The following is a 27,504-nucleotide window of genomic DNA, read 5'->3' as shown; positions in this document are numbered from 1 at the left end:
AAAGTTTTATTTTAAGTTAATCTGATGGTCCAGTGCACCAATAGAATTGACATTACTGATAAAAGTCATAAAACTAGATTATAAAGGGATGACTATTCAGTTAAATTGCTCTTACAATGAACAATGTAAGTGTTTCCATATCCTGTCAACCAGTTACTTATTATGACTGGCATTAACTAGAAGGTTTACAACTTACAATTTTTTATGTAATATTACCATTATTATGTTCCAGGTTGTTAACCATGCCTTCCTCAGTGAGAAAATGGTGAAATACTCAAGAGAAAAATGGAATGGTTTATGTGAAAGATCTCTGTTAACTCTGAAGTGTCATAAAATGTTAGTGAGCATGCCAGTGTGCATTTTTAACATTTTATATTTTTTAACTTGTTTTGGGACTGTTTTACTTAAAAAGGAAATATTTTCAAAGAATTAGATGGTACTGGACTCAAGTTGGTGAACAGCTTTTTTTAATGTTCCCAATATAGGGGTGTGGTATGCATTTCACTGGTTTTTCTCTAAGAATTGGTTGAGGGACACCAGACTCTTTAAACCTGACATCTTTTTGGCATGGCAGAAAAAAGGAGTGATGTGTTTGTTCATCATGCTATACTGCATAGTGGTGGTATATGAATCATTATTTTAATTTAAATATAGAAATGTAGCTTAAGATAGATATAAGAGAGAACTTGATCAACGAAAAAATATTGCTCTCTGGTTTTCTGTACCCAGTTTTCATCCTTCTTGCTTAACTATTCTAGGAAATTATCTGTTTTCCACTCTAACTAATTTATATGTAACAACAAAGATATGTAAAATCATGCTGAAACATGGTTAGTGTTTTTAATATACATTAAAAATATATTATGCCTTATAGTACATTTAGGACTTAAGAAGAGTATATAGAAGCCCTAATATACTTATTAAAATAATGAATATTTTGTTTATGAACTAGGCTGGAAGTATATTTTTAAAAATCTTTACCTTTTCACCTTGTATGCAATATTTAGTGGAAATCATGACTTATGTGACATGGAAACTGAGTGCATTTCCTGCAAATCGAGTGATTGGAATTGGATGCAATCTGGATTCACAGAGATTACAATATATTATTACAAATGTTTTGAGGGCACAGACTTCAGGGAAAGAAGTATGGGTTATTGGTGAGCAGGGAGAAGACAAAGGTAAGAAGTACGTTTCTGTTCGTTATATTGATAACCTAAGTCACCAGTGGCCATGATATTCCGGTAGATCTGAGACTCCAGAGCTGTGGAGCTTAGTTGGATTTCGTCCCACATTTGAGTGCCTTTTGTGTACCAGGCCCTGTATCGTGAATAGGCTCTTCACATATGTCATTCTCATTGTATTTACTTTTCTGTAGGTTTAAGATTAGGCAAGACCCCTTAGGTTTCATTTTTTGTGTGTGTGAGGAAGATCAGCCCTGAGCTAACATCCATGCTAATTCTCCTCTTTTTTTGCTGAAGAAGACAGGCTCTGAGCTAACATCCATTGCCAATCCTCCTCCCTTTTTTTTTTCCTTAAAGCCCCAGTAGATAGTTGTATGTCATAGTTGCACATCCTTCTAGTTGCTGTATGTGGGACGCCGCCTCAGCATGGCCGGAGAAGCGGCGCGTCGGTGCACGTCCGGGATCCGAACCCGGGCCACCAGTAGTGGAGCGCGAGCACGTAACTGCTAAGCCACGGGGCCGGCCCCAGGTTTCATTTGTTTTAATTGAATTTCAGAGTCCAGGATTAATTTAAAAGTTTAGTTTTCTAGAGAGCAACATTTAAATAAACCCTAAAGCATATACATATCTCTTTCCTTTACTTTCCCTACCCTTCAACCTTGCTTACCTTTCCTAAGTTCAGACTTTCTCCCTAGGTACATACCTCCTCTCTGTTTCTCACCTTTTTATTTTATTTATTTATTTATTTTTATTTATTTTTTTGTGAGGAAGATTAGTCCTGAGCTAACATCTGTTGCCAATCCTCCTCTTTTTGCTGAGGAAGATCGGCCCTGGGCTAACATCCATGCCCATCTTCCTCTACTTTATATGTGGGACGCCACCACAGCATGGCTTGATAAGCAGTGATAGGTCCACACCCAGGATCCGTACCTGCGAACCCCAGGCTGCCGAAGCAGAACGTGTGGACTTAACCACTACACCACTGGGCCAGCCCCAATGTTTCTCACCTTTTTAAAAAGAATTTTCACTTTTTGTCCTTATGGCCTTTTTTACCAGCCACTTGCTCTGTCTCTACCACAAAAAGCATTCAGTTCCCCAGATTGGAAAGCCCCTTTTCCTATCCCAAAAAAACGCTTTCCCTATCTGACTTGAGAATCTCTTCCTTCACTCCTTTATTGTTTCCCTCATGCTGTAAAGTCAGGTTGTTCAGGTGGTAGAAGTGCTGTTTATCCTCATTTTGTTCACTTTTTTCCAGTTTTATTGAGAAATAATTGACATATATCACTGTATAACTTTAATGCATACAGCGTGATGGTTTGATTTACATATATTGTGAAATGATTACCACAATAGGTTCAGCTAACATCCATCTTCTCATATACATAGAATAAAAAGAAAAGAAAGAAAAAAAGGAAAAATATTTTCTCCTGGTGATGAGAAAAACTTTCCTCTATATCATACAGCAGTGTTGACTCTAGTTATCATGTTGTACATTACATCCCTAGTATTTATTTATCTTATAATTGGAAGTTTGTACCTTTTCACCACCTTCCTCTTTTTCCCCTTCCCCCCACCCTCTGCCTCTGGTAATCATGAGTCTGATCCTTTTTGCTATGAATTTTTTTGTTTGTTTGTTTTTCTAGATTCCACATATACGTGAGATCATATGGTATTTGTCTTTCTCTGTCTTACTTATTTCACTTAGCATAATGCCTTCAGGGTCCATCCATGTTGTTGGAAAGGGTAGGCTTTCCTCATTTTTTATGGCCGAATAATATTCCATCCTATATACTACAACTTTTTTTTTTTTTTAATGATCTTTTATTTATTTTTGTGTGTGTGTGAGGAAGATCAGCCCTGAGCTAACATCCATTACCGGTCCTCTTTTTGCTGAGGAAGACTGGCCCTGGGCTAACGTCTGTGCTCATCTTCCTCCACTTTATATGGGACGCCGCCACAGCATGGCTTGACAAGCAGTACATCAGTGTGCGCCTGGGATCCAAACCCTCAAACCCTGGGCCACCATAGCAGAGCGCGCACTTAACTGCTGTGCCACCGGGCTGGCCCCATACTACAACTTCTTTATCCATTCATCCGTCAATGGACACTTAGGTTGTTTCCATGTCTTTTTTTTTTCGTCTTTTTTTTTTTTGTGAGGAACATCAGCCCTGTGCTAACATCCATGCCAATCCTCCTCTTTTTGCCGAGGAAGACTGGCCCTGGGCTAACATCCATGCCCATCTTCCTCTATTCTATATGGGACGCTGCCACAGCATGGCTTGACAAGTGGTGCGTCGGTGTGCGCCCGGGATCTGAACCTGCGAATCTTCGGGCCGCTGAAGCGGAACATGCGCCCTTAACCACTGCACCACTGGGCTGGCCCCTCCATGTCTTGGCTATTGTAAATAACGCTGCTATGAACATGGGGGTGCAGATATCTTTTCGAGTTAGTGTTTTCATTTCCTTTGGATATATTCCCAAAACTGGAATTGCTGGATCATATGGTAGTTTTATTTTTAATTTTTTGAGGATCCTCCATATTGTTTTCCATTGTACCTGTACCAGTTTACAGTTCCACCAACAGTGCACAAGAGTTCCCTTTTGTCCACATCCACTCCAGCATTTGATATCTCTTGTCTTTTCGATGATGGCCATTCTAACAGGCATGAGGTGATGTTCATTTTTATTTATTTAAACAAGTATATGAGTGTCTACTCCCTACTCACTACTATATAAGATGTTAGTATGATATAAAAGATGCATAGAACATAGTCTCTTCCTTCATCATACTTAAAAATTATTTTAGACCAACAAAAAAAAATTCAAAATAAAGAATATGTACAAGGATTTGCATATGATCCATATGTTTACAAGATTTAGCTAACAATAAAAGTATAGGATACTATTTAAGTACCAAAATGAGTACTATAGACTAACAGTGCTTAGACACTTATGACTGAGCATTTAACATGAATTGAAATGGCTGGAGAAAATTCTATACAGGCCATCATTGAACTGGACTTTGGAAGAATGAGCAGGATTTGAATAGATAGCAAAGAATGAGAAAGATATTCCAGGAATAGGAAATCAGAACCAGGCAAAGGCACATAGTTAAGTATGGCAATGTTCATGGGATAAAAAATCTAGACCAGTCATTGCAGAGAGTTTCAACCGGATATGCCTGGTTGAAATCACAGTTTGGAGATCCTTGAATACCTGATCAAAGAGTTGGAAAGTGATTCTCAGGAAGGGGGAACCATTAAATGTATTTGAGCATGAGAGTGATATGTTGAAAAGGTAATTTGGGGGAAATTAAGCATTGCTTCATCATTTGAAATGTGTTACTCTGACTTGATTCAGCGTGTAGGTGCTGAAGGGTAGAGTATGATGTAGAAAAGAACTACTCTGCCTATGAGGAGGTGATCATTTAACTAGAGAAAGACGATGCACATTCAAAGTTAAAGAGAAGTTAAACAGTAGTGCCACAAAGCAAATCACCTTCTCAAAACTGTTTTCTTAGAGTTTAAAGCTTCCTATATGCTTTGATGCCATTAAAACAAAACATTAACAGTGGTTATATCTGGGTTGGAGATAATTTTTAAAAATTTGTATTTTTCTGTGTTTTCTACTTTTGTCATTATGGATGTGTACTAGTTGTATAATTTTTAAGAAAATTATTTTAATAAAATATAGCAGTATTTTAAATCTTTATAAATATGCACTGGCTACCTAGAAAGTTCAATATTAGAAAGAGTCAGGCTATAGAATAAATCTTTACAAAACCTGACAGTGTGATTTGAGCAGAAATACTTTTCAGGCTCAAATGCTCCCTGACACTAAACACTATCAATAGGACCTTAGAAAAGGGTAGCAAACTAGAACTTGGAGCAGATGAATTAGAGTAATGAATGTCTAGGGATTCAAATAAACCCAAGACCCCAAATTTGACTCACTACTAGCATTTGAGTTCTGGTCCATGTTCATCTTTGCTTATCTCCCAGTTAGTTTGCTCTTCCCCCTCTAGTTTACCCTGTAATGATGCCAAATTAGTAATGATATAGCAAAAACTTACCTAGTGTTTACATACATGCTTTCACATATTAATTCAATCTTCCTCAATCCTATTCCTCTTTTCAAAGACTTTCACGGGCTTCCTCTGACTGAACCATTAAATTCCTTTGCTTGGCATTCAAGGAGTCTCAAAATATAGCCCTGATCTTCCTTCCCAATTATATTTATGGAGGCAATAATGTTGTTAGAGAGCTGGAAGGGACCCAAGGGATCATTGATTACATTTTGTTTTAAGGAGCCAGCAGTGGATGCAGGGATGGTAAAAGTGACCTGCCTAAGAGCTTTTAAGGTCAAAGAAAGACTAAAACCTAGGTCTTGTGCCTCCCAGCCCTGCCCCACAGCTTTCTTCAGCCACAGAAACCTTGGCTACTGCATTTACCTCCCCCATAATCCCTTCTCGCTCTCTCTCAGAATATTCAGATCTCATCCTTCAAGGTAAAGGTCAAACCCTCCTAACTATGAAGCTTTTCCTGATCGCATCACTCCACAATGATTTATTCACTCCTTCACTCCTTTTCACTCCTGAACTAAAAGCTATTGCTAGCTCTAAGGTAGTTAACTATATATTGTCTCATGACATTTATTCTTTTGTTAAACTGCTGTTTATACTGATCCAATTTGAATTTTGTGTGTGCACCTTTTCCTTATTGAAAGTGTAAATTATTAAGCTGTTCTTTTAGTTGAAAAAGTTGTACATTCACATTGCAAAAATATTAAATAGTACAAAAAGATGTGCAGTGAAAAAGAAGTCTCCCTTCTATGCCAGACACCCAGTCCCTCTCCCTAGAAGCAATCAGTTACCAGTTTTTTGTGTAACCTTCCAGAATATATGTGCATAGACAAGCATATATATGAAATATACATTATACATTATTCATTCTCCATCTTGCCCCCTTACCAATATGACTTAGAAATGATTGCATAATTACATAATTACATATGTAGATCTCATTCATTCTTTTTAAGTACCAGATATACCAAAATTTATTTAACCAGTCCCCCTCATAAGTTACAATTTTTGAATGAATAAGAACATTTCACAGTATGGTTGTATTAATATCTCAAGTTGTAAAAAGAAAATAAATGACGGTGTGACTTGATAAATAAGCCAAAGTTTCTGTGCTGACTGCTGTTGGAGCTATATAGATGTGTAAGAACCTGACCATGTCTTTAGGAAGCTTAGAGTCTAGATACAGGAAACGACTATAATAAAAGGCAGTATTAACTTGCTATGAGAGAGATTCGAGGGAAGGCGGATACAAACACAAGAAAGGGATATAATAATTCTGTCTTGAGCTCTCAAATGGGAACTAGAAATAGAGGGATGTAGGTGCCTGTGATTTGGGGTCACTTAAATATATAGTATTATGTAATATTTGACACACACAAAATAATACATATAGTGTATATGTATGTTTTAAAGCATAATAATAGAACAAACATTCATGGATCCACATTTCAATTAAGATCATCTGATTCCACTGAAGCTACCTATGTACTCCCCAACCCAGCTCCCTGTCTCCCATCTAGTACCACTATCAGATAACTTATTATCCTGTCTTCTGCTTTGTTTCAGAGATAGTTATAGCCACGGATATGTATACTTACCTTAGCTCTGAAGCCAGAAATGGATTAGAGGCTCCCTCTGCTGGTTTTATGTGTAGAAACCAACTGGTTATATTTTTGCCTACGTGACACCACCATAGTAATAGCAATTATAATTATTTTTTATTGAGAGCCTACTAGTGTATTAAATGCTTTGCAAATCTCATTTAAATTTTGCAAACACCCTGTGAAGGAGGTGGTAGTTTTCCGGGAAGCTTGAGACTCAATGAGGTTAAGTAATTTGCCCAAAGTTACACATCTAGTAAGGGCAGAACTGAGATCTGAATCCTGGTCTGACTCCAAAGCTGTGCTTTTTCTTGCTGTGACTTAATTAGATACTTTATCTAAAGCATTTAGTTCAGTGTCTGGCACAGAGTAAACACTCAGTAAATGGTAGCTGTTACTACAGTGATCGGAAAGATGGTGATGAATAGAAAATTGGCAAAAGGACACATAAGACTACGCTTTGAAAAACAACATGAGGATTTGGAATCAGACTTATAAGAATAGCAGATGTGTAAGTAGAATTATTCTCTTCAAGTATGTCAGAGACAAATGATAGCCACAGCCTGGGGGAGGAATCACATGACATACAAGACCCTTTAGGATCTGTTTCCTGCTTCCCTCCCCAGCTTCATCTCCTGCCATTCTGCCAGGCATTCTGTGCTGGTCAGTTGGTCAACTTGCAGTTTCCTCAGTGGTTCATGCACTCTCATGCCTCCTTGCCTTTGCACCTGATGCTTCCTTTCCCTGAACATGCATTCACTTGGCTAACTCCTGGTGACCCTTCAAGACTGGGCTTGAGTGGCACCTCTCCCAGGAAGCCTTCCCTAATTCTCCAGGTTAAGTAAGTTCACGCCTCTATAAGCATTATCACACTGTGTTATAACTGCATATTTACCTGTCTGTTCACCCCACCAGCCTGTAAGCTCCTTGAGCTTGGAATGGCCTCAGTAAATGTGTTTTGAAATGAGTGAATGATCCTGACACCATCTTGTTGTGACCAAAGGTCATTCATATGATGCCCCACCAAATTAGATAGTCAACAGAACATATGCTTTGGAGCTGCTATTTTCAGCTGTGAGATTGAAATCTTATATAAACTGCAGGTAACTCCTTCAAATGATGTTTTAGAAATCCAAGGGCTGGACTTCAGAACAGAATATAGACCATCTGCTTTGGGCATCAGTCTTACCTAAGGGGTAGGTATTGTATGTAATGCAAAAGAGCTATCTGTGGTCATTTCTCATTAAAATTTTTGGGGCCAGAGGATTACTGCTCTTGAGGAGTGGAACCAGAAAGATTAGGATTGATTAGATATGATATTTGAAAGGGCTACTTAAACTAGGATAGATATACTTTTAGGAAGTTGAAGGGTTGGGCAGTAAATGAACAAAAAATGAAATAATTAGGTCCATCTAAACTTAATTGAAAATTCTCATGATGTGTCACAAGCAAATTTGAACATAGTAAAGCTTTCTCCCTCTCTCCAAACATTCTTTTCTCATGGTTCTTGTAAGTCAGGACTCAGAGAGGAAAGGTAAAGAATGTGATATATATATATACTCGTGGTTAATTCTCAGATGTTTTTTGTCTTTTATACCTATCTTGCCCTCTTTTTTTTTTTTCTTTTTTTTTTTTTTTGGTGAGGAAGATTGCCTCTGAGCTAACATCTGTTGCCAGTCTTCCTCTTTTTGCTTGAGGAAGAATGTCATTGAGCTAACATCTGTGCCAGTCTTCCTCTATTTTGTAAGTGGGACACTGCCACAGCATGGCTTGATGAGTGGTGTGTACGTCCACATCTGGGATCTGAACCTGCAAACCCCAGGCTGCCGAAGCAGAGTGCGTGAACTTAACCACTGGGCTGGCCCCCCTACCTTGCCCCTTTTATTCATCTTTCCAAGGTCTGTAAATGCTATATTTCATTTAGCAGACATTTTCCCCCAATTTTCTCTTTATTGTGAATATACTAATAATGTAGAAAAATTTTTTTAGAAAATAATTCATATATAACCCATCTATCCAAGTAAAACATTTTTTAAAAATCCCTTAATCTGTCCACATGTATTTATAATTTTCATATGACAATTTTTGGTTTTGCCTTTTTTTTTACTTAACAAAAACTTTTAAAAATTTTCCATGTTTTCCAACTTAACTGTTGCAAGTATGTTTTCCTCTTTGTTACCAAATATAATTATGTATTGTGTGTGAGGTCCGTTGTGTATTATCTCCTGTGTGTTCTTTACCATGGTAAAGAATATGTGGCAAGGACACAAAAGAACACGTGGTCCCTGCCCCCTGGGAGCTTATGATCAGTTTGAGGGAGGGAGGCATCTGGATACATACAGTGTCCTTTGTTGCTGACACATCACTAAATGGCCTAATTTTCAATGCAGTTTAGAAAACTTATATCTTCAACATAAACAGTCTTATATATCTGAATGTATTTTTTTTTCTGCCTACCCAAATATGGATTTGTATAAAAGAATGTCTTCACACAGATGAGAAACAGGTGAATATTAGAAAGGTTTCAAAATGTTTCTGGCAATTTCTATTTAATATTAAAGTGTGGTATAAATATCCAGATCATGTGCACAGCTTTGAATTTTTGAATTGTTTTTATAAATGGTGTAGTGAGAGGAAATGGTAACCCAAAAGATCCTCTTAGAAAACAGGACCCTCTCTAACAGCTATGGAAATCTAGCCCAAAATAGGTGACCAAATTATTCCCTACCCAGTGAAAGAAATTAATATCAGTGTGTTTCCCAATGGAACAAGTGCTTGCAGCTCTTGGGAGCCTATTAGACACAGCCTGCTGGGGAAAGAAAGATTTCTCCTTGGAAGTGAAGTGGCTCTGGTGGAGCTGTTGTTGACGAGAGAGAACAGGTAAGGAGGCTGCAAACAGACTTTGGGGATCATGTTTTCTGGGTGATTGCAGCTCAGTCTTTCTCACCCCAGGCAGTCAGTACAGCACATTCGGTGCCATCGGTGGAAAAATGTTACTATTGGTAGCAGGTGGGAAATGTTTATGTAAAGTTTAATACAGATACACTTGCCTGCAAATGATCAATAATCCTGAGAGTTGGTCACAAAATATAATTAATTTTTCATTTAATTTTTAGTGCCCACATGGGGTGGCCAAGAAGACGGAATGAGTCATAACTCTCAGATGCAGCTGTCCAACAGGTAACACTGAGTGTAGGTTTGCATTTATCCAACCAAAAATCATGTACTTCATAGCTAACACAACAGCTATTTACACAGCATGAACTTACCAGGCATCTGCAAACAAAACGAGCAAGTATGGACAAATCCAAAAGTACAAGGGAGCAATGTTTTCTAGTCTTTGATTTCTTATCTGAAAGTAGATCCAAGAGTGCTTTGCAAACTTTATTTCAGATACACAGTTGACACTGAAAGGACAGAACAGGTTCCTTATTTGTAGACAGTGATTTACTGCTCTTATCTAAACATCTGAAGATATTAAGAATTTTCTTAATGTAGAAAAGAATTTGTTCATACCACTTAAAAATTAATATGTATTAGTCAGACATAAATACATTTGGAAGTTAGTCTAATATGAATGGATAAGCCATATTATAGTTCAGAAAAAACAAAGTGTAATGCACAGATCCTTGTATCTTTTGCCTTTATTCAGAGGCCTTGCAGGGTCTGTGCCCTATAAATTGGACTCTACACACTATATATTTTCATGCAAATTCTTGTTTCACCATCACGTAACATACTTTCCTGCAGTCTGAGTGGTGGAGAGTTTTAGCTTTTTAAATTAACCTTTGCTTTATAGTTTTCAGAATATAACAACTAGAAAGAATATTCTCTCACTGAGAAGAGTAGTGTGTTGTATAATCCATTCTAATCTGATTCTCTATATAATCCTGCATTTATTGTTTTTAAAAGGAAAAAAATTCAAACGTTTGTTTATATCTTTTTTATTACTTACAAAAAGAACGTATGCTATTATAAACCTTTAAATACTGCAGATATCTATAAAGTGAAAAGCTGGGAGTAATCCCATTCTCCAGTGTCAGCCATTGTTAACAGCTTAGTGTCCACGTGTCCAATTTTTTCAATGCTTCTGCAAACATTATCATTATTATCTTTATAATGATAGGTTTATGCTATTCATATTATCTTGCAACTTGCTTTGTTTCCTTAATAATAAATCTTGGGCATTTCCCCATATTGGACATATAAATCTACCTTATTCTTCTCAAGAGCTATGTGACGCTATTTGGATAGTGATTTATGCAACCAGTTCTCTTTTGATGAGTTGTTTCTGAAATTTTTGTGGTCTCAAACGAGGCAAACATGCTTATTAGGTATATCTTTGCACACTTGAGCATATTGCAGTAGGATAAACTTCTAGAAAAGAAATTTCTAGATCACTTGTTGCCAAATCTTCCTCTTAAAAGATTGTATCACTTTACACTCTCAGCAGCAGTTATAGGAACGCCTGTTTCCCTGTAGCTTCTCCAAAAGTAGTTATCAATCTCTTTAATCTTTGCCAATTTTGATAGGCAAAACTGGTGTATTTATTGTTTTAACTCATATTTAGTTAAATTTAGTGGTGGTAAGCATTTTTTGTGTGTGTGTGTGTGAGGAAGATCAGCCCTGAGCTAACATCCGTGCTAATCCTCCTCTTTTTTGCTGAGGAAGACCGACTCTGAGCTAACATCTATTGCCAATCCTCCTCCTTTTTTTCCCCCAAAGCCCCAGTAGATAGTTGTATGTCGTAGTTGCACATCTTTGTAGTTGCTGTATGTGGGACGCGGCCTCAGCATGGCCGGAGAAGCGGTGTGTCGGTGTACTCCTGGGATCCGAACCTGGGCCACCGGTAGCGGAGCGCACGCACTTAACCACTAAGCCACGGGGCCGGCCCCCGTAAGCATCTTTTTATGTTATTAGGCCATTTATATTTTCTGTCTGTGAACTGCCTGTCTGATATTTAAGAAGAGCTTCATCATTAAATTATCTGTATGCTTATATTTAATTGCTAATAATAATTGCTGTATAACTTGTTTCTGTCATAAAAATATCTAATTAATATCTTAAATAGAATGTAAAACTAAATGTGCATATTTTGTGCATCTTCTGAGATGATTTTTTTTTTTTTTTTTTGGTAACCTAGAGCTATGGAACTGTTACAGGTAAAAGGTCAAAGATCTTGGTCTGTCGGGCTATCGGTAGCTGACCTGGTTGACAGTATTGTAAACAATAAAAAGAAAGTGCATTCTGTATCAATTTTAGCAAAGGTAATTACTATTCTCATTCTCTCATCATATTTTTAAACTTCTATATTATTAACCAGAAAAAGCGCAGTTCATGCTGTAACCCAGGTGTCTTCCATAGCACCAGCTTTTAGAGTACACATGCGAGGAGACAGTTTGGTCTTAGCCCTCTCCTGCTTGGCTGTGGGAAGTCTGGATTTCTACTAGGTTGCCCCTTACTGCTGTGTAATTTTGGGGAATCCCCAAGAAATGTTTATATATTCCATAAACTACTTCTGGTTGTCATTTATCACCTCAGCCAGGCAGGTGACCCCAGACTGCCGTGCTAGCTGGTCTTAGCTGGTCGTCAGTCTGCTTCTCCAGTTCAGTTTGTCCTTTTCCACTTTATGCCAAGCATGAAGTTCCTAAAGCAGAGCTAAGATGAGGCACAAATGCTTAACCACATTCTCTTGAAAACTTAGAAACACCAGGAGGGAAATAAAACATGGAAAGGAAAACTTAAAACAGGTTTCTGTATTTGTGCCCAGAGCCCATGCTGTGCCCCTCCCCAGGGAATCCACTCTGACAGTCTTTTTTCTTATTCCCTCACCTGCTACCCAAATTGCAGGGGCCTAGCCTACCTCCCCGCAAAGTGGGTGTCTTTGACCAAGTTCCTCCCATCTCATGAAAATTTTCTGAAACAATAATTTGAGTTTAGAAAATAAATGAACAAAAATTTTTTTTTCAAGTTCAACTTGTATCACTTTGTACTAGGAGTAGAAAAGCAAGAAAGTATCCATATGTATGTTTTTTTTGCAGTGATTCAGCTCTATAATAATCCCTATTTTTTCATTTTAGGGATATTATGATATAAATAGTGAAGTGTTTTTAAGTTTGCCTTGCATCCTTGGAACCAGTGGGATATCGGAAGTCATCAAAACCACAGTGAAAGAAGATACAGTGACTGAGAAGCTCCAGAGCAGCGCATCATCAATCCATGGTCTCCAGCAACAGCTAAAGCTTTGATCCCAAAGTTCAGAGTTACCTGAAAGGAAAGGTTATTTAATTTTGCCAACATATAGAGGGTTTAAAACTTCTCTATCTTATTATTTATCCTTACAAACTGCTTGGTTAAGGTAGATGGTTTCTTGGTTAGCTGTGTAATTTGAATCCTTAGGAAGTTAGATTAGGAGCAACAAAATCTAATTTTCTTTGTTGTTCTTGAGGTATCTGTACCGTTCTTTAAACCTACAGCAGAGGTAAACAGTCATCCGCAATATGCATCACTTAAAACTATGCATCCTCAACTAAAAGCACATTCAGCACTTTGGGAATATTTTGAAAGTAGTATATTTTTAAAAGAAAATTCTTTGACTGTTATAATAAATATGATAAGCTGAAGGCCCAGTATGGATTTACAAAATCTGTGCTAGGTGTACATTCAGATGATTCACAGTTTAAGGTATTAATGTTTCTTTAAAATACAGTTGGTAGTAATGGTAAAGCATTTTGTTTCCCCTCTTCAAATTAATTAGCTACCAAAAAGGAAAAGAATTTTACATGTACTTCAAAATTATAAAAGGGAAGGTGAAATTTTTTAATATATGAAGAAAAAGTATAGTTTAATTTCCAGTGGGACTATTCTTTCCGAAATTTTCTGTAACCTCTTCCTGAGCTATATAAGATCTCCAACATCTCATAAACTCATTGTAATATTAGTAGAACTGTAGAGAAATGTGTATTTTTAGTGGAAATAGATTATGAATGAAAGCCAAGCAGTTTACTTTAAAGCTAAAATACGAGGCTTTCGTAAGAGCCATTGGTCTTAAGGAGGACAGGTTGGAAGGACTGATTGTTCTGAGCAAATGGTTTAACGACTCCTGAAGGAATGATTCAGAGAACATATGCTTTGGTGATGGGTCAATAATAATATCTTCATATGTTATAGATAGCATATTATTACTAATGTGACATGCAACTAATAGTAACAACTAATGTCAACACTTCTTATATTTCAGGGGGTGTGATGAGCACTTTATTTTATTGAATCTTCACAGTAACCCACTGAGGTACGGACTATTATCAGCATTTTGTAGAGGAGGAAATTGAGGTTTAGTGCCCAAGATCTCATGGCTAAGGGGCAGTTATCCATACAACCTCTCCTTTTTCTAAGCACTAGAAGGGGAAAAAGGCCCAACAGCCAAAATAGTTACCACAAGACCCTAAAGCTGGGGTCTGTACACTTCCGTTCTCATGTAGGAGCTCACGTTTTCTTTTAACATAGTATGTAGAAAGATTGATTTCCTGACTTCCCAGACTTGCCCTCAGCAAATAGAGAGGGATATGCACTGAGGTGGTGTTTATTTATTTAGTCATTCAGATAGCAGTGACTGGGAGCCTACACAGCAGGCACTGTATTAGGCACTGCACACAGAGTGGTGAGCAAACCTGCACTAAGTACAAGCCCTCACGGTCCTTATAATCTAGTATGGGAAACATAGTAATCAGATCTCACAAATAAATGTATAATTGCAAGTGTAATAAGTACTGTGAATAAGTCCCAGGTGCTTTGGAAGCATATAATAGGTGGATCCAAGCCTGGACAGAGAGACAGGAGCCAGCTGGTCTATAGTCTAGGGAGAGAGGAAACAGTCCAACTAATACTGATTTAGTATAATAATGGATGCTTATAATGATGAGCTTAAATCATAAAGAAAAGGTGAAATTATATTCAGTGTCCCACGTTTAAGAAAGTAGAAAAGTATTTAATATACTTGGAAAGATTCCCACTAGAATTAACTAGGATAAACACTTGGACATTTGAAGAGAGAGGCATTAGTTCTGTGTAATTTCACTACACTAGTAGATTATGTTGGTGTTACTTAACAGTGTGTCCTCGCTGTCCTTTTGTGTGAAATAGGAAAGTAAAACTGAAAGAACCATTTCTTGTGTTTTTTAAACTACACTTTTCTACTATCAGATACCTATTTAGAAATTAGATAATTTCTACTATCTAATTTCTAATATGCTCCTGAACAATAACCTAACAGCAAGATATCGTATAATAGATGAATTACCAAGAATTCACTACATTAATTATACAAGGAACACGTCAACACAACAAATACGTCTTGAGCATCTGATGTTATTCCAAATACTGTGTTAGAATCTGAGTATTCAAAGATGAGTAATAGTCCTTGCCCTACTGAAGCCCACAATATAGAAGTAATTCTATCAGGTACTTCCTTGAGTGTTGAGTATTGTCAATCATGTTGTAAATTCCATATGTAAGTCAAGAATCAGTGCCACCACCACCCCGCTATGATTTGGTTATAATTTGACATTCATTATGTTTCTATTAACTTTCACTTTTTCATTTGTCCAAAATCATGCAATGTCTCTTCTTGGTATGATTTTTAGTGGGGCTTGGATTAAAATGCTTCTTTGACGCTGTAGCACAGAGATAAATATTTATTTTCTAATTTACATGGTAGTTCTCCTTAAATATCAAGGGTAATGAATAAAATAAACTTTGATTTTAAAATCACCAGGAGATGCCTAATTTGTTGAGTTGAAGGAAATTATTCAGATTGAGGAGAAAGATTCTTTCATATAATTCTTACAGTACCCAGGGTATTTATTTATTTTAAGTGGCTTAAGTGCAAAATGAAGAGACTAGATTTTGCTAAGTGTTTTCAAACTTTTAAAAATTATTTTTAGCAAGAAAACTTTTTAAACAATGTATTACCTGCAGTCTCCCAATTGATAAAAGCAGAGTTGCTCTACTTGAAGGTACTCCTGAGTAAGCTGTGGCTTTAAGAATAGTTTGAAAAGCACATTGCTTTTAAGTGACATAAAAGGTGCAGTGAAAGGATAGATTGCCCTGTAGTTTGATTTGACTGGAGCTGTATGCTTAACTAACATGTGGTGTCCATATCCAAAAGAGCCTATTGGCATAGGCTTTATTTTTTGTGTGTATGGGCAACAATGTATAATGATACTTCCACATGGTTTGTTAGGCCCTCTTTGTGTATGTGACCTTCACTTAGATGCCAGTTTAGAAGGGAATGAATTCCACAGCCTGTTCCTTGTTAGCACTACGCAAAAATCATCCAAATCATCGTACTTCACATCATCAAACCCAAGCTTTACAACACATTGAATGACACTGTACTTAACAGAACGGGTGGTGTGTGCAATAATAATGACTAATATAAATGACCACGAAGGGCCGCCCCGTGGCTTTGCGGTTAAGTGCGCGCACTCCACTATTGGCAGCCGGGTTCGGATCCCCGGAGCGCACAGACGCCCGGCTTGTCTGGCTATGCTGTGGCCGCGTCCCACGTACAGCAACTAGAAGGATGTGCAACCATGACACACAACTATCTACTGGGGCTTTGGGGGAAAAAAATGAGGAAGATTGGCAATAGATGTTAGCTCACAGCCGGTCTTCCTCAGCAAAAAGAGGAGGATTAGCATGGATGTTAGCTCAGGGCTGATCTTCCTCACAAAAAAAAAAAAAATGACCATGAAGAACTTTCATGGGTAGTAGAAATTCAGTTAAGATCCAGTACCGACTCTTGCATTGTGGGAGGCAATGAGGATGAGCCTGCCCTCAAAGACTGGGACTTTGTTGGTGGACAGGCTAGCACACATAGCGCAAGGTAGAATGCAGCCTGTATTATCATTCATGCCTGGGTGCAGAGAAGTTCTGACTTAGGGGAATGGTTTCCTGGAGAAGAAATGACTGCCTGGCTTCCTGTGAAACGAGAGCTGTGCACTTTGCCCTTGTGAATGTAGTATGAAGAACTTTTAAGCTTAAAAAAAACACAAAAACAAAACAAAAAAACAACTTGATCATCAGAGAGACCCTGGGAATCATCTACCGCAAGCCTCTCATCTTAGGGTTGGAAAACACTAAGTCCGAGCTGGAAGTGCCCTTGCCTGCTTCTATCCCTAGGACAAGTCAGTGGCAGAAGAGTCTTCGGCCTCCCAGGCCAGGGCCCGCCCACTTGATGAATCAGTCATGAAAGCTCACTCGCGAGACCTTCGTACTGCTTCCCCTCCCTGCACCTGCTCCCTTAGTCTAAGGACAACTGGGAAGCACCTGCGGCCTTAGCGCGGCCCAGCGTTCCGACCCTCGCACAGGCTCGCCCTCATCATCAGACCCGACCCGCCCGCGGAGTACCACGCCCCAGGAGGCGGCCGGTGGGAACCCGCCCGGCCTTTGTCGCTTCTCCCGGAAGTGACGGAAGGGAAGCGGAAGCGATGTCGTGGCGGCCGACTTCCTGTCGCTAGAAGCAGGGGGTGGGGGGCTGGCTACTGGGTGTGAGGCTGTGCGGGGCGGCCTGGGGCAGCCCGGGAGCGGCTGACCCTCTGCCTGCGCGGACGGGAGTCGCGAGGCGGCCGCCATGGCGGCGTCGGAGAGCCAGCTCAAGAAGATGGTGTCCAAGGTGAGGCCGCGGCGCGCCCGCGGGCCCCGGCCCGCCCCACCCCGCGAGCCTCCGGGCGGGCCGCAAGCCCGGGTGCCGTTCGGGGCCCGAGGGGCCTGTCGCCGGGTCCGGGACCCCCGATGCGGGGCCGGGGAAGGTAGGGGGCGGCGACAGTCAACAGAGGCGCAGAGCGGAGGCCGCCTGCCACCTGCCGCCCTCCCTCCGCGCCGGGTAGAGTTTGGAGTCCGTGGGGCAGTGTAGATTTCGCCTCAGTTTTTATAAACGCCAAGAAGGGCTTGTCCTTAATTCTCGGTCTGGGGCCGTCGCCCTCCACTCCTGTCGCCGTGCAGGCGTCCGTCCGTCTTCGCCCTTCCCTCCGGGCCCGGGGGTTGCGTCCTCCTCAGTTTCGTATGCCTCGCACAGCTCGGTACCCGACCGCGGGAGGGCGGGAAGGGTCGGGTGAGTGGGCTCCACGACAAATACTGTGTGAAAACGTCCAGAGAAGCCCGAAGCCCAGCACCGCGCTCCCTCGGGGGAGGTGAATAGAATTCTATTACCATTTCGGAGGCTTTGGTTTGCAGAGAGGAACCACTACCTTTAATTGTATGCTTCTTAAAAGGCGAATTTATTTGCTTTTAACTTAATTTATAATCTTCACAGTTCAAGACTGGTGTATTTTATCATTTTTTAGAAAGCAGATAGGCATTTTGTATTTTAAAGCCGCGAATTATTTTGATAATTACTTCAGATGTGACACCTGATACCAGACGGGACTGGGTGGGTTTTTTTTTTTTTTTGGTGGTGGTGGTTTTCAATTTACTAAAGCTACTTGGAATAAGATGTCTGTGTCGTGGTTGGGAGTTGACTCTTCTCCAGTCCAGCGGGGTAGCTTTGGATGCTTTTGTCAAAGCAAGAATGGTCGAAATCAAAGTAGTTGAAGCAATTTTCTTTTTTTATTGAGGTAACATTGGTTTATAACATTATATAAATTTCAGGTGTACATCATTATATTTCGATTTCTTTGTGGACTACATGATGTTCACCACCCAAAGTCTAATTACCATCTGTCACGGTACACATGTCCCCAGTCAGCCCTTTCGCCTTCCTCCCTCCCCTCTTCCCCTCTGGTAACCACCAATCTAATCTCTGTCTCTGTGTGTGTGTGTTGTTGTTTTTATCTGCTATTTATGAGTGAGATCATAGGGTATTTGACTTTCTCCCTCTGACTTATTTCACTTAGCATAATACCCTCAAGGTCCATCCATGTTGTCACAAATGGCAAGATTTCACCTTTTTTTATAGTTGAGTAGTCTTCCACTGTGTATATATACCACATCTTCTTTATCCTTTCATTCCTTGATGGGCACTTAGGTTGTTCCCAAGTCTTGGCCATTGTGAATAATGCTACAGTGAACATAGGGGTAAATATATCTTTACACATTTGTGTTTTCATGTTCTTTGGATAAATACCCAGCAGTGCAATTTTCAATATTAATAAAACACACTAGTATATATAAACTTATTTCTTTGAAAAATGTACTTCTTTTTCCCAATAAAATTGCCGCATAGTCTTTGGTTGAAAAGCAGCTAACTTCTAAAGACAAAGTGACAGTTTTCTAAATAAAGCATCTTTTGGTTGTCTAATCATATCTTCTAGGCTTCTTGATTTTCTTGTGATAGAGTAGTTATCCTTAATTGTGGAGGAAGTTTTGGGGAGCCCTAGAAGACTGTGACCCAGGTCTATGTTGTAACATTATATATCATTTTTTAAAAACACTATGTTATTTTACATCATATGTAATTGTAGAATATCTGTTACATGCTATTTTTTATTTTTAAATTGATAGCAGTCATTAAGGTTTATTCCTTAATGTATATGTACAAGTATTTATATATAAGGACAAAAATATTCAAATATTGGTTTTGAATTTTAAAAACCATAATTAAGTTTGCTAAGCTTCCTCTAGAGGAACAGACAGAGGCAGGACATCTTTAGAAGATATTTTATACTTCCACCTGGCTCCCCCTTCCCCAGCCTCTTTTTACCCTAAGAAAAAAAAGGAGATAGGGAAGAGGTGGGAGGGGGCATTCTACCTATCTTTTGGTTCTTGGCCCAATATCAAGTGATGATGTCAATTCTGAGTATCAGCATCTTTTCTCTCCAGCCTGTGAATAGAAAGTAGGAATTGTAAGTAGGATAATAGAAGCAGTTTGTGGAGTTCTCGCCCCTGGTAGAGGGCTAGCTTCAGGTGTTACCCTTTCACTTGGGTGTGGTCCCATGTAGAAATTGTTAGCCAGGACCCTGGATACATTGCTAGGGTGATGGTCCTTTACTCTTCATCTGATTTTGGGATCTCCACACCCATCATGGTAATCTGGGCCACTTGCCTTGACTTATGTCTTATTACGTATTATTACAGATAATTTTTTCCTTTTACCATTATCTTAGCTCCCAACTTAAATGTAACTTTTAGTTCACACCCTTCTCTGTCATGATTTTAGCAATTAACAGAGGTATATTTATACTGTCTGTCTTGCTTTACACAAATAACTTTCTACTTCAGAGTTTTCATCCAGACAACTACCTGTTTTCTTACATAGTTTATCTGCAGCATTCCTAGAGGTGGAGTCACTACTAAATAGGTAGAAGAGAGCTGACATGTTAAAGATTGTTGTGCACCTCCCACTGTTTTAGTTCTAGGGATACAACAGTGAACAATCAGACAAAAAGCCTCTCTGTATTTCTGGAATTTAAATTCTCATAGAAGGCAACAGGCAACTCAAAAAGTACATCAAGTAGTATGTTGGAAGGTGATAAGTGCTTTGGAGAAAAGTAAAGCAGAAGAGGGAAATAGAGAGTGCTGGGGGTGAAGATGGGATGGGCTGCAGTTTTATAGAGTAGTAAAGGAAGGCCTTTCTGAGAAGATCTTTTTGAGCAGAGACCCAAAAGAGGTGAGGAAGCAAACTGGAACAATCCAGAGTAAGAACATTCCAGGAAGAAAGAAAAACAAGTGCAAAGGCTCTGAGACAGAAGCTTGTCCTGCATGATAGAGGAACAACAAAGGACGCTAAGGTGGCTGGACTGGAGTGAGCAAGGGAGAAAGTAGTGGTAAATAAAGCTATGGGAGATTTTGGAGGGTCTTGCAGGCCATTGTAAGGACTGTGGCATTTACTTGGAGTATAATGGAAAGCCGTCGATCTGTTTTAACTGTTAACAGTATTGCTCTAGCTGCTGTGTTGAGACTAGACTGTAGGAGGTTAAGAGAAGAGGCAGAGACACCTATAAAGAGGCAGTTGCAATAATCCAGGTAAGAGGTGATGGCGGCTTAGACCAGGATTGTAGCTATGGAGGTAGTGAGAAGTGATCAGATTCTGGATATTTTTGAAGGTAGAGCTAACAAGATTTTCACTGTGGATGTGAAGGGAAGAGAGGCATCAAGGATAACTTCAAGATTTTTGGCCTGAACAGCTGGAAGGATGTAGATGAGGAAGACTATAGGAGGAGTAGATTTGGGGGAAGATAAGGAGTTCATTTTTTTTTTATGATTTTCTTTGTGACTTGATGTTTTATACATATACTGGTGAGGAAGATTGGCCTTGAGCTAACATCTGTTGCCAATCTTCCTCTTTTTGCTTGAGGAAGAGTGGCCCTGAGCTAACATCTATGCCAGTCTTCCTCTATTTTTTGTATGTGGGATGCCACCTCAGCATGGTTTGATGAGCACTGCGTAGGTCGGCAAACCCCAAGCCACCAAAGCGGAGCGCATGAACTTAATCACTATGCCACCAGGCCAGCCCCTAGGAGTTCAGTTTTGATCATGTTAAATTCTGAGACATCTGACATTCTGAGATATCCAAGTGGAGATATCAAATTGGCAATTGGATATGTATGTCTGGAATTCATGAAAGAGGTTCAGACTGGAATTTTTTTTTATTGTGAAATTTTTGTTGTACATTATTGTTTATCAGTCACCATATAAGTGCATTCCTCCACCCTTTGTGCCCACCCCACACCCCCCTAGGCCCTGGTACCACCAGACAGTTCTATTTGTGTGTGTTTGGTTTATCTTCCACATATGAGTGAAATCATGCACTGTTTGTCTTTCTCTTTCTGGCTTATTTCACTTAACATAATACCCTCCAGGTCCATCCATGTTGTTGCAAATGGGACGATTTTGTCTTTCTTTATGGCTGAGTAGTATTCCATGGTATACATATACCACATCTTCTTTATCCAGTCATCAGTCGAGGGACACTTGGGTTGCTTCCATGTCTTGGCTATAGTGAATAATGCTGCGATGAACATAGGAGTGCATAAGCCTCTTTGGATTGTTGATTTCAGGTTCGTTGGGTAGATTCCCAGTAGTGGGATAGCTGGATCATAAGGTATTTCTATTTTTAATTTTTTGAGGAATCTCCATACTGTTTTCCATAGAGGCTGCACCAGTTTGCATTCCCACCAGCAGTGGATTAGGGTTCCCATTTCTCCACAGCCTCTCCAGCATTTGTTGCTTTTTGTCTTGGTGATTATAGCCAGTCTAACGGGTGTAAGGTGATATCTTAGTGTCGTTTTGATTTGCATTTCCCTGATGACTAGTGATGTTGAGCATCTTTTCATGTGCCTATTGGCCATCTGTATATCTTCTTTGGAGAAGTGTCTGTTCATTTCCTCTGCCCATTTTTTGATTGGGTTGTTTTTTTGTTGTTCAGTTGTGTGAGTTCTTTATATATTATGGAGATTAATCCCTTGTCAGATATATGGTTTGCAAATATTTTTTCCCAGCTGTTGGGTTCCCTATTCATTTTTATCCTGGTTCCATTTGCCTCGTAGAAGCTCTTTAATCTGATGAAGTCCCACTTGTTTTTTTCTTTTGTTTCCCTTGTCTGAGTAGACATGGAATTCAAGAAGATCCCTTTACGGCTAATGGCGAGTAGTGTACTATCCATATTTTCCTCCAGGAGTTTTATAGTTTCAGGTCTCACCTTCAGGTCTTTGATCCATTTTGAGTTAATTTCTGTGTATGGCAAAAGAAGGTGGTCTACTTTCTTTCTTTTGCAAGTGGCTGTCCAGTTTTCCCAGCACCATTTATTGAAGAGACTTTCCTTTCTCCACTCTATGTCCTTAGCTCCTTTGTCAAAGATTAGCTGCCCGTAGATCTGAGGTTTTATTTCTGGACTTTCAATTCTGTTCCATTGATCTGTGTGTCTGTTTTTGTACCAGTACCATGCTGTTTTAATTACTATCGCTTTGTAGTATGTTTTGAAGTCAGGGATTGTGATGCCTCCAGTCTTGTACTTCTTTTTCAGGATTGCTTTAGCTATACGGAGTCTTTTGTTGCCCCATATGAGTGTTAGTATTCTTTGTTCTATTTCTGTGAAGAATGTCCTTGGTATTCTGATTGGGATTGCATTGAATCTGTAGATTGCTTTAGGTAGTATGGACATTTTAACTATGTTTATTCTTCCAATCCAAGTGCATGGAATATTTTTCCATTTCTTTATGTCATCATTGATTTCGCTCAATAATGTCTTATAGTTTTCATTGTATTGGACTTTCACTTCCTTGGTTAAATTTACTCCTAGATATTTTATTCTTTTTGTTGCAATTGTAAATGGGATTGTCTTCTTGAGTTCTCTTTCTGTTAGTTCATTGTTGGTATATAGAAATGCAACTGATTTCTGTAAGTTGATTTTGTACCCTGCCACTTGGCTGTAGTTGTTGATTATTTCTAATAGTTTTCCAGTGGATTCTTTAGGGTTTTCTATATATAAGATCATGTCATCTGCAGACAGTGGGAGTTTCACTTCTTCGTTGCCTATTGGGATTCCTTTTATTCCTTTTTCTTGCCTAATTGCTCTGGCCAGAACCTCCAGTACTGTGTTGAATAAGAGTGGCGAGAGTGGACACCCTTGTCTTGTTCCTGTTTTCAGAGGAATGGCTTTCAGTTTTTCCCCATTGAGTATGATGTTGGCTGTGGGTTTGTCATATATGGCCTTTATTATGTTAAGGTACTTTCCTTCTATACTCATTTTGTTGAGAGTTTTTATCATAAATGGATGTTGGATCTTGTCAAAAGCCTTCTCTGCATCTATTGAGATGATCATATGGTTTTTATTCCTCGTTTTGTTAATGTGGTGTATCACATTGATTGATTTGCGGATGTTGAACCATCCCTGTGTCCCTGGTATAAATCCCACTTGATCATGGTATATGATCTTTTTAATGTATTGCTGTATTCGGTTTGCCAATATTTTGTTGAGGATTTTTGCATCTATGTTCATCAGGGATATTGGTCTGTAGTTTTCCTTGTTAGTGTTGTCTTTGCCTGGCTTTGGTATCAGGGTGATGTTGGCCTCATAGAATGTGTTGGGAAGTGTTGCATCTTCCTTTATTTTTTGGAATAGTTTGAGAAGGATAGGTATTAAGTCTTCTTTGAATGTTTAGTAAAATTCTCCAGAGAAGCCATCTGGTCCTGGACTTTTATTTTTTGGGAGGTTTCTGATTACTGTTTCAATCTCTTTACTTGTGATTGGTCTATTCAGATTCTCTTTTTCTTCTTGATTCAGTTTTGGGAGGTTGTATTAGTCTAGGAATTTATCCATTTCTTCTATATTGTCCAATTTGTTGGGATATAGTTTTTCATAGTGTTCTCTTATAATCTTTTGTATTTCTGTGGTATCTGTTGTAATTTCTCCTTTTTCATTTCTAATTTTATTTCTTTGAGCCTTCTCTCTTTTTTTCTTGGTGATTCTGGCTAAGGGTTTGTCAATTTTGTTTATCTTCTCAAAGAACCAGCTCTTTGTTTCATTGATCCTTTCTACTGTTTTTTTTTTTTAATTTCAATTTCATTTATTTCTGCTCTGATTTTTATTATTTCCCTCCTTCTGCTGACTTCAGGCTTTGTTTGTTCTTCTTTTTCTAATTCTGTTAGGTGTAGTTTGAGGTTGCTTATCTGGGCTTTTTCTTATTTGTTAAGGTGGGCCTGTATTGCTATGAGTTTCCCTCTCAGGACTGCTTTTGCTGCATCTCATATGAGTTGGTACAGTGTATTTTCATTTTTCATTTGTCTCCAGATATGCTTTGATTTCTCTTTTAATTTCATCAATGATCCATTGGTTGTTTAGTAGCATGTTGTTGAGTCTCCACAGCTTTGTCACTTTCCCGGTTTTTTCCTTGTAGTTGATTTCTAACTTCATGGCATTATGGTCTAAAAAGATGCTTGTTATGGTTTCAGTCTTCTTAAATTTATATAAGCATGCCTTGTTTCCGAACATATGTTCTATTCTTGAGAATGTTCCATGCGTGCTTGAGAAGAATGTGTAATCTGCTGTGTTTGGGTGGAGTGCTCTGTATATGTCTATTAAGTCCATCTCATCTAGTTTTTCATTTAGGTCCATTATTTCCTCATTTATTTTCTGTCTGGATGATCTGTCCATTGATGAGAATGGTGTGTTAAGATCCCCTACTATTATTGTGTTGTTGTTAATATCTCCTTTTAGGTTTGTTAATAGTTACTTTATGTACCTCGGTGCTCCTGTATTGGGTGCATATATGTTTAAAAGTGATATGTCTTCTTGGTGGAGTGTCCCTTTTATCATTATATATTGCCCCTCTTTGTCTCTCATTACCTTTTTTATCTTGAAGTCAACTTTGTCAGACTGGAATTTTTTAATTTGGGAGTTATTAGCCTATAAATGGTATTTAAAGCCATGAGGGAGATCACCAAAGGGGTGAGTTTAGAGAAGAGGACCAAAGACTGAACCCTGGGGCTCAATAACATTAAGAGGTTAGAAGTAAAAGAACCAGCAAAGAGACAGAAGGAGCAGCTACAGAGGAGGAAAACAAGCAGTGGTGTCCTGGAAATCAAGTGAAGAACATGTTTTAAGAGAAAGGAGTCAACTTGGTCAGATGCTGCTGATAGGTTAAGTAAGATGAAGACTGAGAATTGGCCATTGCATATAGCCATGTGGCAGTTATTGGTGACCTTGACGTGCAAAGGCCTGATTGGAATGGGTTTGAAGAGAATGGGTCTAGGCGTTGAGCATCAGTGGTTGCTGACATCGCAGAGAGATACCCAGATACCATGTGCTCCCTGATGTAAAAGCACCTGTAAAAATGTCTGTGAAATGATCTTGCTGGGGGCGGGGAGGGGAGTAAAATTTAGAAAAAATCATGAAAAAAATAACAATTGATTTCTACAACAAATTAATTCTAAGGGGTAAAAGTAGAAATGGGCCCATCTCCTGATGAGTAGATAAATAAAATGTGGTATATTTAATAATAATGGCAAATTATTCAGCCGTAAAAGGAATGAAGTACTGATAACATGCTACAACATGGACGTACCTTGAAAACATGCTAAGTGAAAGAAGCTAGTAATAAATGACCACAAATTATATGATTCCATTTATATGAAATGTCCAGAATAGGCAAATCAACAGAAGAAGAGAGTAGATTAGTGGTTGTCTAGGGTGAATGGGGGGTTAGGAGCAAGTGGAATGAGGGTGTGGTTGCTAAAGAGTACAAGTTTCTTTTAAGAGTATGAAAATGTTCTAAAATTGATTGTGGTGGTGGTTGCACAACTTGGAATGTACTAAAAAACCATTGAACCTAATGTAATTCACTTTAAATTTGTGAATTATGTGGTATGTGAATTATATTTCAATAAAGCTGTTATCAAGAAAGAGGGGTGGGAGAGAGAATCTATGGATTAAAAGAGACCTTTAAAAGACATTTTAACAAATTGCAGTGTGTGGACTTTATTTGGGTCTCGATTCAAACAAACTAAAAAAAATATGACAGAAGACTGCATATTTGATGATGTTAAGGAAATAGTGATTACTTTAGTGTGATAATGGTATTGTGGGTTTTTTTTTTTAATTCTTATCTTTTAAAGACAAATACTAAAATATTTATGGGTGATAGGATATGATGTTATGATTTGCTTCAGAATAATACAGGAGGAATGAGGTTATAGATTGGCTATGAGTTGATTATTGTTGAAGCTGGGTGTAGGATGCATTAAACTAGTCCGTCTGCTTTTGGATATGTTTGAAATGTTCCCTAATAAAAAGACTTAAAGAGAATAGGAAGAGAGCAGTCAAAGACAGCAAATGTAGGCAGCTCCTTGCAGGAGTTTTTGCTATAAAGGGGAACTGAGAGAAGTGTGACTAGCTGGAGGGAGAAGGGAGGGCAGAAACGTGTTTGTTTGTGTGAATAAGATGGGAGAAATAAGAATATGTTTGTGTGCTAATAGTACTGATCCCATAGCATGGAAAAATTGGTGCTTCAGGTTAGAAGAGGGCAAGAAATGCTGAAGAAATGCCTTTGAGTAGATCTCCTGGATTTATTCCCTAAATTTCTTGTATTTTCTCCCTTATTGTCTATCATTCTTTTTGTGCTAGTCTCTTGTGAGATTTCTTTGACTTTATATTCTAATCCTTCTGTTGAATGTTTTGTTTCTGTTCTCACATTTTTTATGTCCAAGAGTCCTTTTTCTCTGAGTGTTCTTGTTTCATGGATACGCTATCATTTCTTCTTTCTTTGAAGTTATTAATGCTAATTCTTTTTGAAGTTTTCTTCTGCTCCTTGCGTTATTTCCATTACTTCTTAGTTCCTTCTTTTCTGTTTTGGTCTTTGTTGTGCTTTTTGGAGTCTTTCTTTTTGGAATGGCTGACTGCTCCTTTTTAAGAGAGAAGCACTAAAAGGTGATTGAAAGCTTTGTGTGCATGGATGGAGCTTGTCAACTGATGAGTTTCACTGTATTGTGATCAAATGGGGATGGGAGTCCCCATCTCCTGATCTCCCAATCTGCCAAGAGTGTGTAAGCCAGGTTTCTAGTTTTCCTGGAGTGGCGTGGTACAAGGTGTGGGTGTGAAAATACCGTATAGCAAATGATAAATTGCAGAATAGTTGGTATTGACAATAAATGTTGAAGTTTGAAGGAAAGGGAGAATCATTACAGGCTAAAGGGAATTCTGGAA

At 38.8% G+C, this 27,504-nt stretch overlaps 2 protein-coding genes across 11 annotated transcripts in view; both read left to right on the top strand.

The window, feature by feature from the left end:
• The window catches only part of UEVLD (UEV and lactate/malate dehyrogenase domains), a 52,684-nt gene extending 37,046 nt beyond the window's left edge, over positions 1–15,638 (top strand). For 8 of the 10 annotated variants that reach the window (XM_058546112.1, XM_058546107.1, XM_058546111.1 and 5 more), the window contains 4 exons: positions 1,008–1,181; positions 9,983–10,046; positions 12,010–12,133; positions 12,947–15,638. In XM_058546112.1, the coding sequence (XP_058402095.1) occupies positions 1,008–1,181; positions 9,983–10,046; positions 12,010–12,133; positions 12,947–13,114 (530 nt within the window). In that variant the 3' untranslated portion in view covers positions 13,115–15,638. The remainder of the gene's footprint in view (positions 1–1,007; positions 1,182–9,982; positions 10,047–12,009; positions 12,134–12,946) is intronic. The other 2 variants (XM_058546108.1, XM_058546113.1) reach the window with 2 other exon arrangements.
• A 1,779-nt stretch (positions 15,639–17,417) lies between these two features.
• Positions 17,418–27,504, top strand: part of TSG101 (tumor susceptibility 101) — a 47,268-nt gene continuing 37,181 nt past the window's right edge. Inside the window, exon 1 of the mRNA XM_058546115.1 lies at positions 17,418–17,541. Within this exon, the coding sequence (XP_058402098.1) occupies positions 17,500–17,541 (42 nt within the window). The 5' untranslated portion in view covers positions 17,418–17,499. The remainder of the gene's footprint in view (positions 17,542–27,504) is intronic.

The sequence above is a fragment of the Diceros bicornis genome, chromosome 7 (genome assembly GCF_020826845.1).
Source record: "Diceros bicornis minor isolate mBicDic1 chromosome 7, mDicBic1.mat.cur, whole genome shotgun sequence".
NCBI lineage: Eukaryota > Metazoa > Chordata > Mammalia > Perissodactyla > Rhinocerotidae > Diceros > Diceros bicornis.
The sequence above is the reverse complement of the archived record's forward strand: the minus strand, read 5'-3'. Positions and strand labels throughout refer to the sequence as shown.